Source organism: Hibiscus syriacus, unplaced genomic scaffold (assembly GCF_006381635.1).
Source record: "Hibiscus syriacus cultivar Baekdansim isolate YM2019G1 unplaced genomic scaffold, ASM638163v2 tig00014728_pilon, whole genome shotgun sequence".
NCBI lineage: Eukaryota > Viridiplantae > Streptophyta > Magnoliopsida > Malvales > Malvaceae > Hibiscus > Hibiscus syriacus.
Window position 1 is genome coordinate 5,885 of NW_024062335.1, and position 13,253 is coordinate 19,137.

At 37.4% G+C, this 13,253-nt stretch overlaps 1 protein-coding gene and 1 long non-coding RNA gene across 2 annotated transcripts; both read left to right on the top strand.

Moving 5' to 3' along the window:
* Positions 1–1,070: 1,070 nt before the first annotated feature.
* On the top strand, positions 1,071–3,753 carry LOC120207398 (protein WAVE-DAMPENED 2-like). The gene is made up of 6 exons (XM_039206859.1): positions 1,071–1,188; positions 1,939–2,170; positions 2,490–2,563; positions 2,708–2,801; positions 2,884–3,066; positions 3,229–3,753. Exons 2-6 carry the CDS (start codon positions 1,943–1,945, stop codon positions 3,532–3,534), a joined length of 885 nt encoding a protein of 294 aa, XP_039062790.1. The 5' UTR covers positions 1,071–1,188; positions 1,939–1,942; the 3' UTR covers positions 3,535–3,753.
* Positions 3,754–6,184: 2,431 nt separating this feature from the next.
* Positions 6,185–10,663, top strand: LOC120207399. Its single transcript, XR_005524203.1, has 3 exons — positions 6,185–6,265; positions 6,357–6,392; positions 10,552–10,663. It is a non-coding gene; the product is annotated as an uncharacterized LOC120207399 (long non-coding RNA).
* The last annotated feature ends 2,590 nt before the right edge of the window (positions 10,664–13,253 follow it).

Below are 13,253 nucleotides of genomic sequence, written 5' to 3' on the forward strand. Positions count from 1 at the left end.
TTAATTCAAGATTTTACTAAAAAAGCGAGTTAATCTTATCCATTTATTTTCACTCATCAAACGATCCTAAATATGTGTAAAACTAAAGCGTTTTATACTATGTGAATATATATTAACTCTAATACAATATATTAAATATCTAATATTGTCGGTTAAAATATTTATGTAATATATATAATATATTAAAATATCTTAATATTTTCGGTTTTGTTGTTGTTGTCAATTAATTAACTAATTTCAAATCGAATTAACCAATAACTAAACTTTAAAAAATTCCTTAACTGTTAACTGACCTAGTTTAAATTAATTGAATTAAATTTTGGTTTGATTGGTTAATTCGATTAAAAAAAAATAAACACTCCTACTAAGGAGAAGTTTACGAAAATATTCATCTATGAAAATTTTAAATTCTCATATAATTAAAATATTTTATTTATGTCTTTTTATTAATATTATATTTTTATGTCTTCGAAATTTTATAAATTCATTTTTTTGGTATAAAACCATTAGTTGATTCTAATTAGGGATGGGTATAGGATCTGAATTCGATGGGTTCCTACCTAATTGGGTCAGATTTTTTTTTTAAATTTGGGTTGGGTTAGGTTCGGATTTAGGGTGAAAAATATCCGACTCGATCCTAGAAAAACATATAATTATACTTTTATATTTAGGAATACTTATAATACTCATATATATATATATATATTTCCTTAAATTCCTATTTTTATCGAATAAAAATAATAATTTATTGAATATATTATTGCGAGTTGATCGGGTTGGATTCAGATTTTATCTCAAAAACGGATTGGATTCAAATCAAGTGAAAGATGTATATTTTTTTGAGAAGATCAAATTGGGATGAAGAATGTATAATTTCATATCAGCAGGTCAGGTTAATTGAAAATTCGACACCCACATCGCGTTTTCTAACGCGGAGGTGTGAAAAGAAGAAGATAAAAACTGAAAAAACAGCCTCCTATAAATAACCAACAACTCATCTACAAAGGAAAGAAATTTAAAACACAGCTTTCAAAGATCGAGCTTAATTAAGGAGAATCATCTGTTTTAGGCTAAAATAATACCACACACACAGAGGAAGAGAAACTGCAAGGAAAGAAGACGAGGAGGAGGAGGAGGAGGAGGAGCAGTGTTTCAAGATCTTGTCAGATCGAGCTACAAAAAGAATCTGTAAGTCAATACATACATCACATTTTTATCTTTTCTTTTGTTCTGTTTAATTGGTTTCCCACTTCTTCAAGGTATATTGCTTCTTTCTCATCATGTTTTCTGGGTTTTTCCCCCTTGTTGAATTGTTCATGTTAGTTGAAGGTATGTTTTCCGGGTTTTATGTTTGTTTTATGTGAAATTTCTCAAAGAAATGAAGAGTTTTGGTAAATTTCTCATTTTTTTTTTGGGTTTTTGATTCTGGGTTTTCTCAGTTTGGCCAAAAAGTGTTGGATTTGTGGAATTCTTTTAGCTCTCTCAAGTTTAATGTAAAGTGTTGGATTTGTGGATTTGTTGAGTTTTTCCCCTTATGTCTTTTTTGCTATTGCATGATTCTTTTGATCTGGTCCAAAGATTAATAGACCTTTTTGTTGTTAATTTTCTATTTCTGGATACCATCTTTGCATACTAAAATAGTGTGTTAAATTCCTTAGTACTTTTGTATTTGAAGGATTCATTTTATGTGCCATGTGACTTCCAAATGATTCCATAAACCCTCTTCTAGGCTCTTCCAGATCCACATGAAAATATGTTTCATTTGACAAGCGTGTTCTCGTTTCGAATCTCTTGTAATCACATAGTACTTATTATTCTTGGTGCGGTTCTTGTTTTGGCGACTCAAAATTGCCTGCTGTAGTTGGTTTTGAATGTTGTGTATCTTGTTAAGCTCAATATGTTTTCATACTATTGATGCTTCATTTATGTCTGATGTAGTGTGATGGGGAGAGAAGTCAAGGGTGTGCGCACGGCCACTAAGCCAAATGGTGCGGTCAAATCCAATGGTAATTCGGGAGTTTCAGAAGGAACTGACAACAAGAAGTTGAATACCGCCGCATCGAAATCCTCTGGTACTGGAAATACTCAAGCACACCTGAGTCCTTCCAAAGCTGCTGCAAATGGCACCGCAAATGCTGACTATACACCTTCCCCTACCAAGGATTCTGAGGTAACTACAATTCTTGAGTAAAGTTGGAATTTCTATATACGAGGCCGGAGGCTCGACAAGTTAGAGAATTGCACTCACTTTAATTAGGTTTCTGAAAGGAAATATAGCAATAATGTGGAAATTTTCTCTCCCATTCTTAGCTGTGGTTTACAGTCTTCTTGACATGCCTGTTGAAATGATACAATTCGGTGGATAAACAATAAGTGATATTTTTCTTGCTTTGCTTTTAAAACATGCCCTGCTAACGGTTTTTATTCATCTGTCTGAACTTTTTATACGTGCACGGTGCTGATCTTCTCGATTTTTACATTTGTTTCAGACAAACTCTCCAAAGACTCCTCTGATTACAAGGAAGCATGATGATGATGATGATAATTGGTCCGTCACTTCCTCGTATCCTCTATTTGATGTTATTTGCAGTTATCTTTTTAATTATTGTTGAGGGACTTCCCTATTGAAACTCTTCTACCAAAAAGGTTTGTTGTAGTGTAATTAGCTGTCGTTGTTTTAGCTTTAATTTTCCTTAGCTTTGTCTAGTACTACTGCATCTGTTCGAACTGCTAGATCGAGAGTAACAATCGGGACTGCTCCGACATTTAGAAGTGCTGAACGTGCCGAGAAACGGAAGGAGGTACATTCCGTGATCAAACAATTGATATTTGCATTCTGTTTAATCAAACAATCGATAATGTTTACATTCTTCCTCAATCCAGTTTTACCAGAAGTTAGAGGAAAAACACCAAGCTCTGGAGGCCGAGAGACAGCAGTATGAGGCCCTTAAGCAGGAAGAGCAAGAAGCAGCCCTTAAGCAGCTGCGGAAGAACTTGGTCGTCAAAGCGAATCCAGTACCTAGTTTCTACTACGAACGACCTCCACCAAAGGTTGAACTGAAGAAGGTATTCTGTTGAACCTTTTCTCCTTGTTTCTCCACAAGTGCTTCGAAGTATTAGGCCTGAAAATGTTTCCCTTTCACGAAAACATTCCGAGACAAAAGCCTTGTATTCTTCATGCAGCTTTGGGATATGAAACATTTCATTCTTCTTCTTATTTCATTTCAGCTGCCATTAACTCGGCCAAAGTCACCAAATCTTTCCCGAAGAAAGAGCTGTGGCGATGCAGTCCACCTATTCGAGGAAGAAAAGCCAAAAGCTTGTTGCCAGGGCCACCGCCACCGCCACAGCTTTGGTGGTAACCATAGGGAACAAATCGATCCTGCAGATGAGCTCAAATTTAAAGGTCAGAAGAATGGAGTGGGCTGTAATGGAGGTGGCAAGTTGAAAGATCGAGTGAAAAAGGTAAAGGATGCGACGAAATCTTCTAAACTGGCAGAGGAGAGTAACGCTAACATCACCGTGCAGTCATGAACATCTGGTTTTTCACTTCTAACTCATCGGTCTTGAATCTCCCTAGTTCCCATATGAATGTCTTGAAAGGAATTTAGCCTGTTTTCTTGTCAGCAGCAATGACTTGTGTCTTCTTTCTTCTAAAACGGTTTGTGTTGAAGTGAATTGTATATGTTCTGTAAGTTATGTTGTTACGTATAATCTTTGCCGTATATGAAAGAGTTGTTAGATTAATATTTGGAACAAATTCCATGTTTTCATCTGATGTTATTCTTTATGATGACATCAAACATTTGATGTAATTCTTCTTCCAACATGCTATTCAGTCTTCTTGCTGTGTGAAGTTGACTGATTATCAGTTTACCCATGGTGTTTGTAATCCTCGGAAGTCTCGATTGTCAATGGTTATGAGATTTATTTAATCATTTGTCTAGGGTGATTATAAGATAATATATGTTCTAAACATTTATAACTATTTAACAATGAAAACTCAAATACCATGCAGTCTTTGGTGTTCAAACCTGAAACATCTAAAGATAACAATCATCACTTTAAACACTAAAGTAACTTGGTTCGTGCTCTAGAGCATGTATTCTGATTAAGAGGAACACTGATTTGTTTCATATGTGTAGTTATCTTTCGTGAACTTTGTGATAGGATCAATAAATTTCATCATTGATTGTAAAGTCACAATGACCCAATCATATTATTGTACCCATTTTTATTATTGTAGTAATAGATGACCTGCACAAGGGTCCATTTTGAAAAATTTAGCCTTTGACATGATAATTCTTTTTTAGTCCTGGCACGAATATATTATGGTTGTAATCCTAGTTATGTTATTAATGTTTAGTAAAGTGATTGGTGAATGTTTTCGTGGAATTCATGGCAACTAGGTGGTATAATATAGAGATGTAAGGGTCTTTATGATTGTAACCATGTGGTGATGAATGATATGAAATCCTTGAGTTATACAAGCATAAGTTTTTTTTTATATGAATGATCAAATGAACAATAATTAGATGATTTTCTTAAATAGTTTGAGGTAATTATAAGAAAGTATCGGTTAAGAATCTTAGTTAGTCATTGACAATACACGGACACCCTGTAGACGCAGTTACTCAAACTTAGAGCCCCTATGAAGAATAACATTCCCTTTTATTATTGAATTCGCTCAATGAATTCAATACCAAGATGAACTTAAGAATGCTCGTTCTTGCTTAATTTTATATGGTATATTATATTTGATATTTATATATGTTGAGTATTTTTAAAGTATTTAACGTGATGAGCAAGGCTATTTTGCATAAAAAGAACTCATCATGATATAATTTGATTATTTGAAGTATTGATTTACATTAACAAGTGTTAAATTATTTTTATAGTGGGTATTCATATGTTAGAAAAAAATATATTAATGTTTCATGATGATTTGGATGATGCAGTTTGATTCTAGGGTCTCCTATTATCAAGGCGGAGGTATTCCAACTTTGTCGGTCGTTAATAAAAAACAAATTATAGAGTGAAGGCATTTTAATGCTTGCAACCGATTTAGATGAGACAACTCAGTTTACAGCAACATACATCAAGTATAGTAAAAGCAATTCCACGTTTTAAAATTGTGCATGTGTAACCGAGACATATTTACCTTGGTGGAAGCGAAGAGTTGGAATACCTCTTGATAGTGCAATAGACATCTAGACGCTTGTTAAAACAGAATAGAATCACTCCTATTGTTAGAGGGGAGGCTCTCCAATCCCTTCGGTAGTTTCCATAAGCTGTAAGCTTGAGGTGGGGATCTCAACTGCCTATGGAGGCAACTCATGTTGGAAATATGGACTGCAAAATAACACCGTTAGCACTGACAGAAAAAATAAATAATAATTTAAAAGAAACAGATTGATAAATCGTGTCGTGGTAAAACCACTGCCTTAGAAACGAATTCGCCCCGATGTGTTTAATCGCTGCAGTAGGCGGATGTTGTGGTCTGAGAAATTTAGGGAAGAACGTAAGAATGAGGTAATAGAAAAGAGAGAAATTTAGAGAATAGAAAAGATACTTCATTCATAATCTGCCTCATTCAATTACATCTCATCCAGTCTTATTTAGTTACAGGGTTAAAAACGTAAATAGCTAAGGTGCCAGCTGTCTGTCCTTGTAACAAATATAACCGACTAATATTCATTCATTTCTTCTGCAGGTACTTGGGCTCTCTGACTTGGGCTGTGCTATGTGTTCTGGGCTGCCGAAGGGTAAAAGGTTTGATTTGCCTCAAAGGGTAAGTTCATCATTTCCCCTTCCTGATCTTTAATCCCTAATTCCCTTTTCTCACTCTCTTCTCCTGCCTCAATCCCTAACCCTCGATTTCCGTTTGCCCCAATTTCTAATACATCTCCATGCTCGTCTTCCCCGATTTCTCCTACATCTCCACGCTCATCTCCTCCAATCATCACAGTACCCCCCGCTGGAAACGATCCTTGTCCCCAAGGATCAAAGCCTGGAAACTGACCTCTGAGGACAGTATAATCCTCCCACGTATCACTGGAGTCATCAAGGTTTTTCCATCGCACCAACAGCTGTGTGACAGGTTTGTTCTGTCGATTTATATTCTTCTGCCCAGAATCTTAGAAGGCTCCATTCGAATATGACCCTCTTCATCTATGCAGGGGTTCCGTTGAAACAACGATTGAGTTACCCACGTGTTTCTTCAAAAGACTCACATGGAAAACTGGGTGTAGCCGAGAGTTCGCAGGTAATTCCAATTTGTAAGCCACCTCTCCAATTCTTTCCTTAACTCTGTAAGGGCCATAAAATCTTGCTGCTAACTTTAAATTCCTTCGCAGGGCAAGGGAAGTCTGTCTGTACGGTTGTAATTTCAGGTAAACTGAATCTCCCACTTGAAAGGTTCTATCTGTTCTGTTTTTGTCTGCCTGCTGTTTCATTCTATTACGAGCCTGTTCTAACTGAGACTTAACCAACTGCCTGATATCTTCTCTACTCTGCATTAACTCTGATATGCTTGCACTGGACTGTCTGTCTGCCAGACCATTGTAGTGGCTTATAGCCATATAGAACTTCAAAAGGTGTCAATTTTAGAGCAGTATGGTAGGTAGTATTATACCACCATTCAGCATGAGGCAACCACTTAGCCCATTGCTTAGGTTGAAAAAAACAAAGACCCCTTAGATACTGTTCTAAGCATTGGTTTACTCTTTCTGTCTGTCCATCAGTTTCAGGATGGTAAGCAGTGCTAATAGAGTCTGAGTCCCCAACTGCTTCATTAACTCCCTCCAAAGAGGCTAGTGAAAGTTTTCCCTGTCTGAAATGGCCATCTTAGGTTGGCCATGAAGCTTATAGATCTGATCTAGGTATAATTTAGCTACCCCAGCTGCTGTATAAGGATGTGCTAATGCCAAGAAATGGCTATATTTAGTAAATTTGTTAACAACTACAAAAATACAATTCTTCCCCAATGATGTAGGCAAACCCTCAATAAAGTCCATAGTAATTACTTCCCAAGCCTGTTGGGGAATAGGTAGAGGCTGTAATAGTCCAGGTTTGGCCACATGCTCCACCTTGGTCTGTTGACAAACTGTACAGGCTCTTACATAATTAGCTACTATGGCCTTCAACCTAGGCCAATAGAAGTAAGACCTAATCCTTTGATAGGTAGCCTGGCTTCCAGAATGACCACCATAAGGTGAATCATGCAGTGTCTGAAGTATCTGTAATCTAAGAGACCCAGCAGCTCCAATATAGACTCTATCCTTATATCTAAGGATACCTCTTGAATACTTCCACTTAATCTCAGCATTAGGATTAAAGATAAAACTGAAATCCATTGCATAGCTATAGCATCTTCCTTATAAATCCCTTCCACATCCTGAACCCAACTAGGAATGAGTAGGGTAGTACCATAGCAAGAAACTGACCCTGATCTTCCCACTGCCTAGATAAGGCATCAGCAACAACATTTGATTTGCCTTTCCTGTACTGAATACTGTAATCCAGCCCCATTAACTAGTCAATCCTTTCTTTTGAATGGCAGTAGTCAACTTTTGTTCCAACAGATATTTTAGTGGTTCATGATCTGTTTTAATCACAAAGATTTAGTCTCCAAGTAATGCCTCCATTTAGAAACTGCCAAAAGTATAGCAAGATACTCTCTTTCATAAATAGAGAGTGTTGCATGTCTAGGACTTAGAGCCTTACTTAAATAGGCATAGGCCTGCCTTCTTGAGATAAAACTGCACCAATGCCCCTGAACTGGCATCTGTCTCTAAATAAAAACCTTTACCAAAATCTGGTAAGGCTAAACAAGAGCAACACACATAGCCTTCTTCAATTCTTCAAAAGCAGTCAAAGCTGCCTCAGTCCACTTAAAACTGTCTTTTTTAAGCATCTGAGTCAGAGGCTTGCTGATTGACCTATAATTCTTAATAAATCTTCTGTAGTAACCTGTTAATCCCAGAAATCCACGCAAAGACTTTAATGATTTAGGTACAGGCCAATTCCTCATAGCTTCTATCTTCTTAGGATCTGTAGATACTCCAGCAGCTGAAATAATATGACCCAAGTATTCGACTTGAGTTTGTCCAAAGAAGCATTTGGACAGCTTGGCAAATAGCTGATTCTTTTTCAGTACTTCTAAAACCAGTTGTAAATGAGTAACATGATCAGTCATAGAAGTACTATACACTAGTATATCATCAAAAACACCAAGACAAATTTTCGAAGGAATGAACTAAATAATTCATTCATTAAGGCTTGAAATGTAGCAGGGGCATTAGTAAGCCCAAAAGGCATTACCTTAAATTCATAATGGCCTTGATGAGTTCTGAATGCTGTTTTGTATATGTCCTCAAACTTAATCCTGATTTGCCAATACCCAGATCTTAGGTCAATCTTTGAGAAATAAACTGCTGCATGTAATTCATCTAATAGGTCTTCAACCACAGGTATAGGAAATTTATCCTTGACAGTCATGCTATTTAATTTTCTGTAATCCACACAGAATCGCCAAGTACCATCCTTCTTTTTAATAAGAAGACATGGAGAAGCAAATGGACTCCTACTAGTCTGAATAACAGAATTTGAAAGCATACTAGCAATCTGTTTTTCCACTTCTTCTTTCTGATTATGTGGAAATCTATAAGGTCTCAAATTAATAGGAGTAGATTCAGGCTTTAGAGGAATAGCATGATCATGAGTCCTTTGAGGTGGTAAACCAGTAGGTTCAGCAAAAATAGATTGATACCTCTCTAAAAGGTTGAAGAGCTGCTGGAATAGGTTTTGCTTCTTCATACATAGTCAAAAACCACATGTCCCAAAATAGATGAGTCTGAAGCTGTCATTTTTAGTAGAGTAGCCCCTGAAATTTGCTGCAAAAAATTAGATGGTTGCTGCCCTTGTATAATAATATTTTCCCCTTGATGTTGAAAACTCAGTGTCATGTGATTAAAATCCATCAAGATAGGACTAAATAATTTCATCCAATCTACCCCCAACACCATATCACTGCCACCTAGTTTCAAGAGCCTGAAATCATGTACAAAGGAATGCCCTTGCATTTGCCACTCCACCTTATTACACCTTGCTGAACTATGAAGTTGTTGTCCATTGGCTACTATAATGGCCAAAGGATAAGGTAAGTACATGTATACCAGCATCACCCACTGTGGAGTCAGGAAACTGTGAGTACTCCCACTGTCAATCAAAATACTTAGTGGTCTGCCTTGAATTGTTCCTTGAATCCTTAGTGTATTATGGCTAATACAGCCAGTAATAGCATTCATAGAGATTTCCAAATTCTCTTCTTCCTGCAACATTTGATGATCTGATTCCATAGGAACAGTTCAGTTGGAACACAGAATCTTCTTCAATCATCATATTTAGATTCCTTTGCTTACATTGATGCCCTGGAACAAACTTCTCCCCACACTTGAAACAAATATTATTTTGTCTCCTGTAATCCAGAAGATTCTGTTTAGGATTTGCAACTGCTGTGCCCTTAGTAATTACTAGCAGTGAAACTGGTTTAGAATTAGTATTGGGGTTTGGGTAGGGTGGGTTTTTAAAAGAAGGTCTCCATCTTTTGTTTTCAAAGTCAACAGATAATTCATAAAGTTTAGCCTGTCTGCATGCTTCAGGCAAACTTTTAGGATCTAAAGCCTTCACCCTGTGTTTAATATCCTCCCTGAGTCCACTGATAAAGAGTGATACAAAGAAATCCTCATTTAGTGTAGGATTTTGTAATAACATATAAGGTTGCAACTCTTCAAATTTTTCTTGGTAAGCCTCAACAGTCCCTTTCTGAGTCAGCTTAGTAAATTCTTCTACTATATCAGAAAAAGACTTGTCACTAAATCTATGACAAAGATCTGCTTCAAATTCATGCCAAGTAACATGGTGTTTTTGCATAATATACCCATCAAACCAAACTTCTGCTTTCCCAGTTAGGTACATAGTAGCTACTTCTACCCTCTGCTCATTAGGAACGTTACACAGAGAGAAATATTTTAGACATTTTTGAAGCCACCCCCTAGGATTAACCCCTTCAAAAAATGGCAAATCAATTTTAGGCCTATGCCACATAGACCCTGAACTGATGAAAGAACTTCCTGGACCTCTTCTTTCTGTTTCAGACCCCAACAAAATAGGTCTAGATTCACTATTTTCACCTGACTGATTCCCATTTTTCAAGACCATACAATCATCAGGTTTTGCTTTTAATATCCCAGGCTCATCCGGTTTATAAGTGAATATGGATTTATCTTTTACCACAGTCACCAAAACAGGACTTTTTTCTCCATTTTTAGAAGCATTAGGAGTTTGTACCTGTTCACCAGCAACATTTTCCTGCTCACCCGTCCTGCCTGTTAGAATCTTTAACAACTCTTCAACATAGCCTTGATTGGTAACCATTCTTGATTCCATTGTTGTGATTCTGTTTTCCTGCACTTCCCACCACTTAGGTGGATTAGTCTCGTCCCTTCCTTGCTTCACTAATGCTGTTAAATCCTCCATCTGTTTCTGCAGGCCTGATAGATCAGTTTCGTTCATGTTTGTATTCTTCTTTGTCATGCCCACTGCTTGCCAGAACCCTTCTCTCGATACCAAATTGTTGTGGTCTGAGAAATTTAGGGAAGAACGTAAGAATGAGGTAATAGAAAAGAGAGAAATTTAGAGAATAGAAAAGATACTTCATTCATAATCTGCCTCATTCAATTACATCTCATCCAGTCTTATTTAGTTACAGGGTTAAAAACGTAAATAGCTAAGGTGCCAGCTGTCTGTCCTTGTAACAAATATAACCGACTAATATTCCTTCATTTCTTCTGCAGGTACTTGGGCTCTCTGACTTGGGCTGTGCTATGTGTTCTGGGCTGCCGAAGGGTAAAAGGTTTGATTTGCCTCAAAGGGTAAGTTCATCATTTCCCCTTCCTGATCTTTAATCCCTAATTCCCTTTTCTCACTCTCTTCTCCTGCCTCAATCCCTAACCCTCGATTTCCGTTTGCCCCAATTTCTAATACATCTCCATGCTCGTCTTCCCCGATTTCTCCTACATCTCCACGCTCATCTCCTCCAATCATCACAGCGGACCGTTCCCCCGAGGTTAACACGGCTCTCCAAGAATTCGTACACCCGAAAACTGGAGTGAACTTGGTGGTATTGCTCTTCTCTCAACTCAAACAATACTTAAAAGAGATGAATGTTTTCAAAGCAAATGTTTTGCTTGGGATATATCAAAATGAATGAAATTGCTCTCTATTTATAGGCTAAATAGTGAAGGTAAAATTGTCATTTCCAATACTAGTGGAATAACCTAATTTTAGCACTATCATTATCAAAATTGAGCATTATCAAGAAATGACAATTTACAATGCTAGTTGAATTAGCATTATCAAGAAATGACAATTTACAATGCTAGTTGAATTAGCATTATACAATACTCAATTTGAGCATTATCAACAACTCAATGGTGTCCGAGGTGGAGGCATCGTCGTTTCCCTTTGATAATAGAGGCATTTTAGTTCGTTTGGTCGGTAAATGTGGAGGCAGCCCAATATATTTAGCCAAAGAGAAAGCATCTTCACTATGGCAACACAATGAAGGCGTCTCAATGTCATGTCAACATGATGGAGGATATAAGACACCCTATCCTAGTACTATTAAAGTCTATAGAGTTGTAGTACTTAAAAAGAGGAGGAAGAACTCTCAGGTTTTTATATACTTGAGTGTTTGAGTGCTACATAGTACATGAAATGAAGATTTTATTCTAGCTTTGTTTGAGGTGTTGCTAAGTTTCAGCCTAAGCTTTGTCTAAGTCAAAGGTAGAGACAAAAATTTAGCTAGTCAATTTTTGTCTAAACTAACTCCTACACTGTATGATTAATGGGGAGACTAGTTTCGTTTCTATTTACCACACGACCCTCGTGAACGTTACTTGTATGACTTATCGAGTTTGTTTGTCAAAGGAACGGTCAGGAAATTCATTGCGTTGCTTTTCAAGATGAGGCTCCCTTCCTTAGAAAGCTTCCTATGAAGCTATTGAAGAGGTAACTCCTGCAATTGTTAGGCATAAATTCATCTGATCATTTTTGAATCTATCTGATGTTTGATGGTATTGAAGATACTAATTTTTTTTTACCCATTTTGATTTATTTATTATTATTATTATTACTATAATTATTATTATTATTATTATTACTATAATTATTATTATTATTATAATTATTATTATTATAAATATTATTATTATTATTATTATTAATATATATATATATATATATATAATAAATAATAAAAAATACAAGCCCAGTCAACCGGCCCAAACCAAACTGAAACCCTAAACATTTAGGGTTTCAATTAGGGTTTTCTAACCCTAGCCCCATGCGCCACCGCCTCAATGGTTTCCAGCCGCCTCAGAAGTCCTCAGCCACCGCCGTTGGTTCCAGAAGGCCACACGTCCGCTGCCTACGCTCCACCAATGCCACGAAGCCACCCCGAAGAAGCCTCCAGAAGCTCTGCTGGCACAACCCCGACCGTCCACGTCGCCTCTATGGTGAGTCACCAGCATAGCTTTGGTGACTCACCGAACGTTTCATCCTTCAGACCGGTCCGATGGCCACACCGGTGATGGCTATAAAGCCATCACCCCATCTGCGAACAAAAAAGGGAAGACAGAGACAGAGAGAGATAGAAAACAGAGAGCAACGTCCCACAACCAGCAAAAAAACCAAAACAGAAAGGAAAGGAAAAGAAAGGAGCTTACCAAGGAAGCCACCGGACCCCTTCAAACGTCACCAAAACCTTCGGAAACTGAAGGTATTTCTTTAGATTCGCTCCGATCAGGAGCCATTTAGGAGAAAAGAGCACCGGAACCGTCCTTAGGACGGTCCGATCTATCTAATGGTGTAAAAATAAAATTTTCCGGCCACCGGATGCGGTGGCCGGCGGTGAGGGTCACGGCGGCAGACGGTTGCCGTCCGGTGACCGGCTTCCCTCCGGTGAGGGAAGCTAGAGAGAAGGAAGAGCTTTTGTTCATTCTCTCTCAGTTAGAGAGAGAATGAAAACTGGAAAATGAAAGAGATGGCCCGAAGGGCCGGCCGTTTTGGGCATTAAATAGCCCTTCCCAAACGACGTCGTTTTGGGGAGGGCTATTTGAGTAATTATTAATAGTTAAATCTTGTCCGCTATCCCTTTAATTTGTAAACTTTACATTTTAGTCACTAAATCG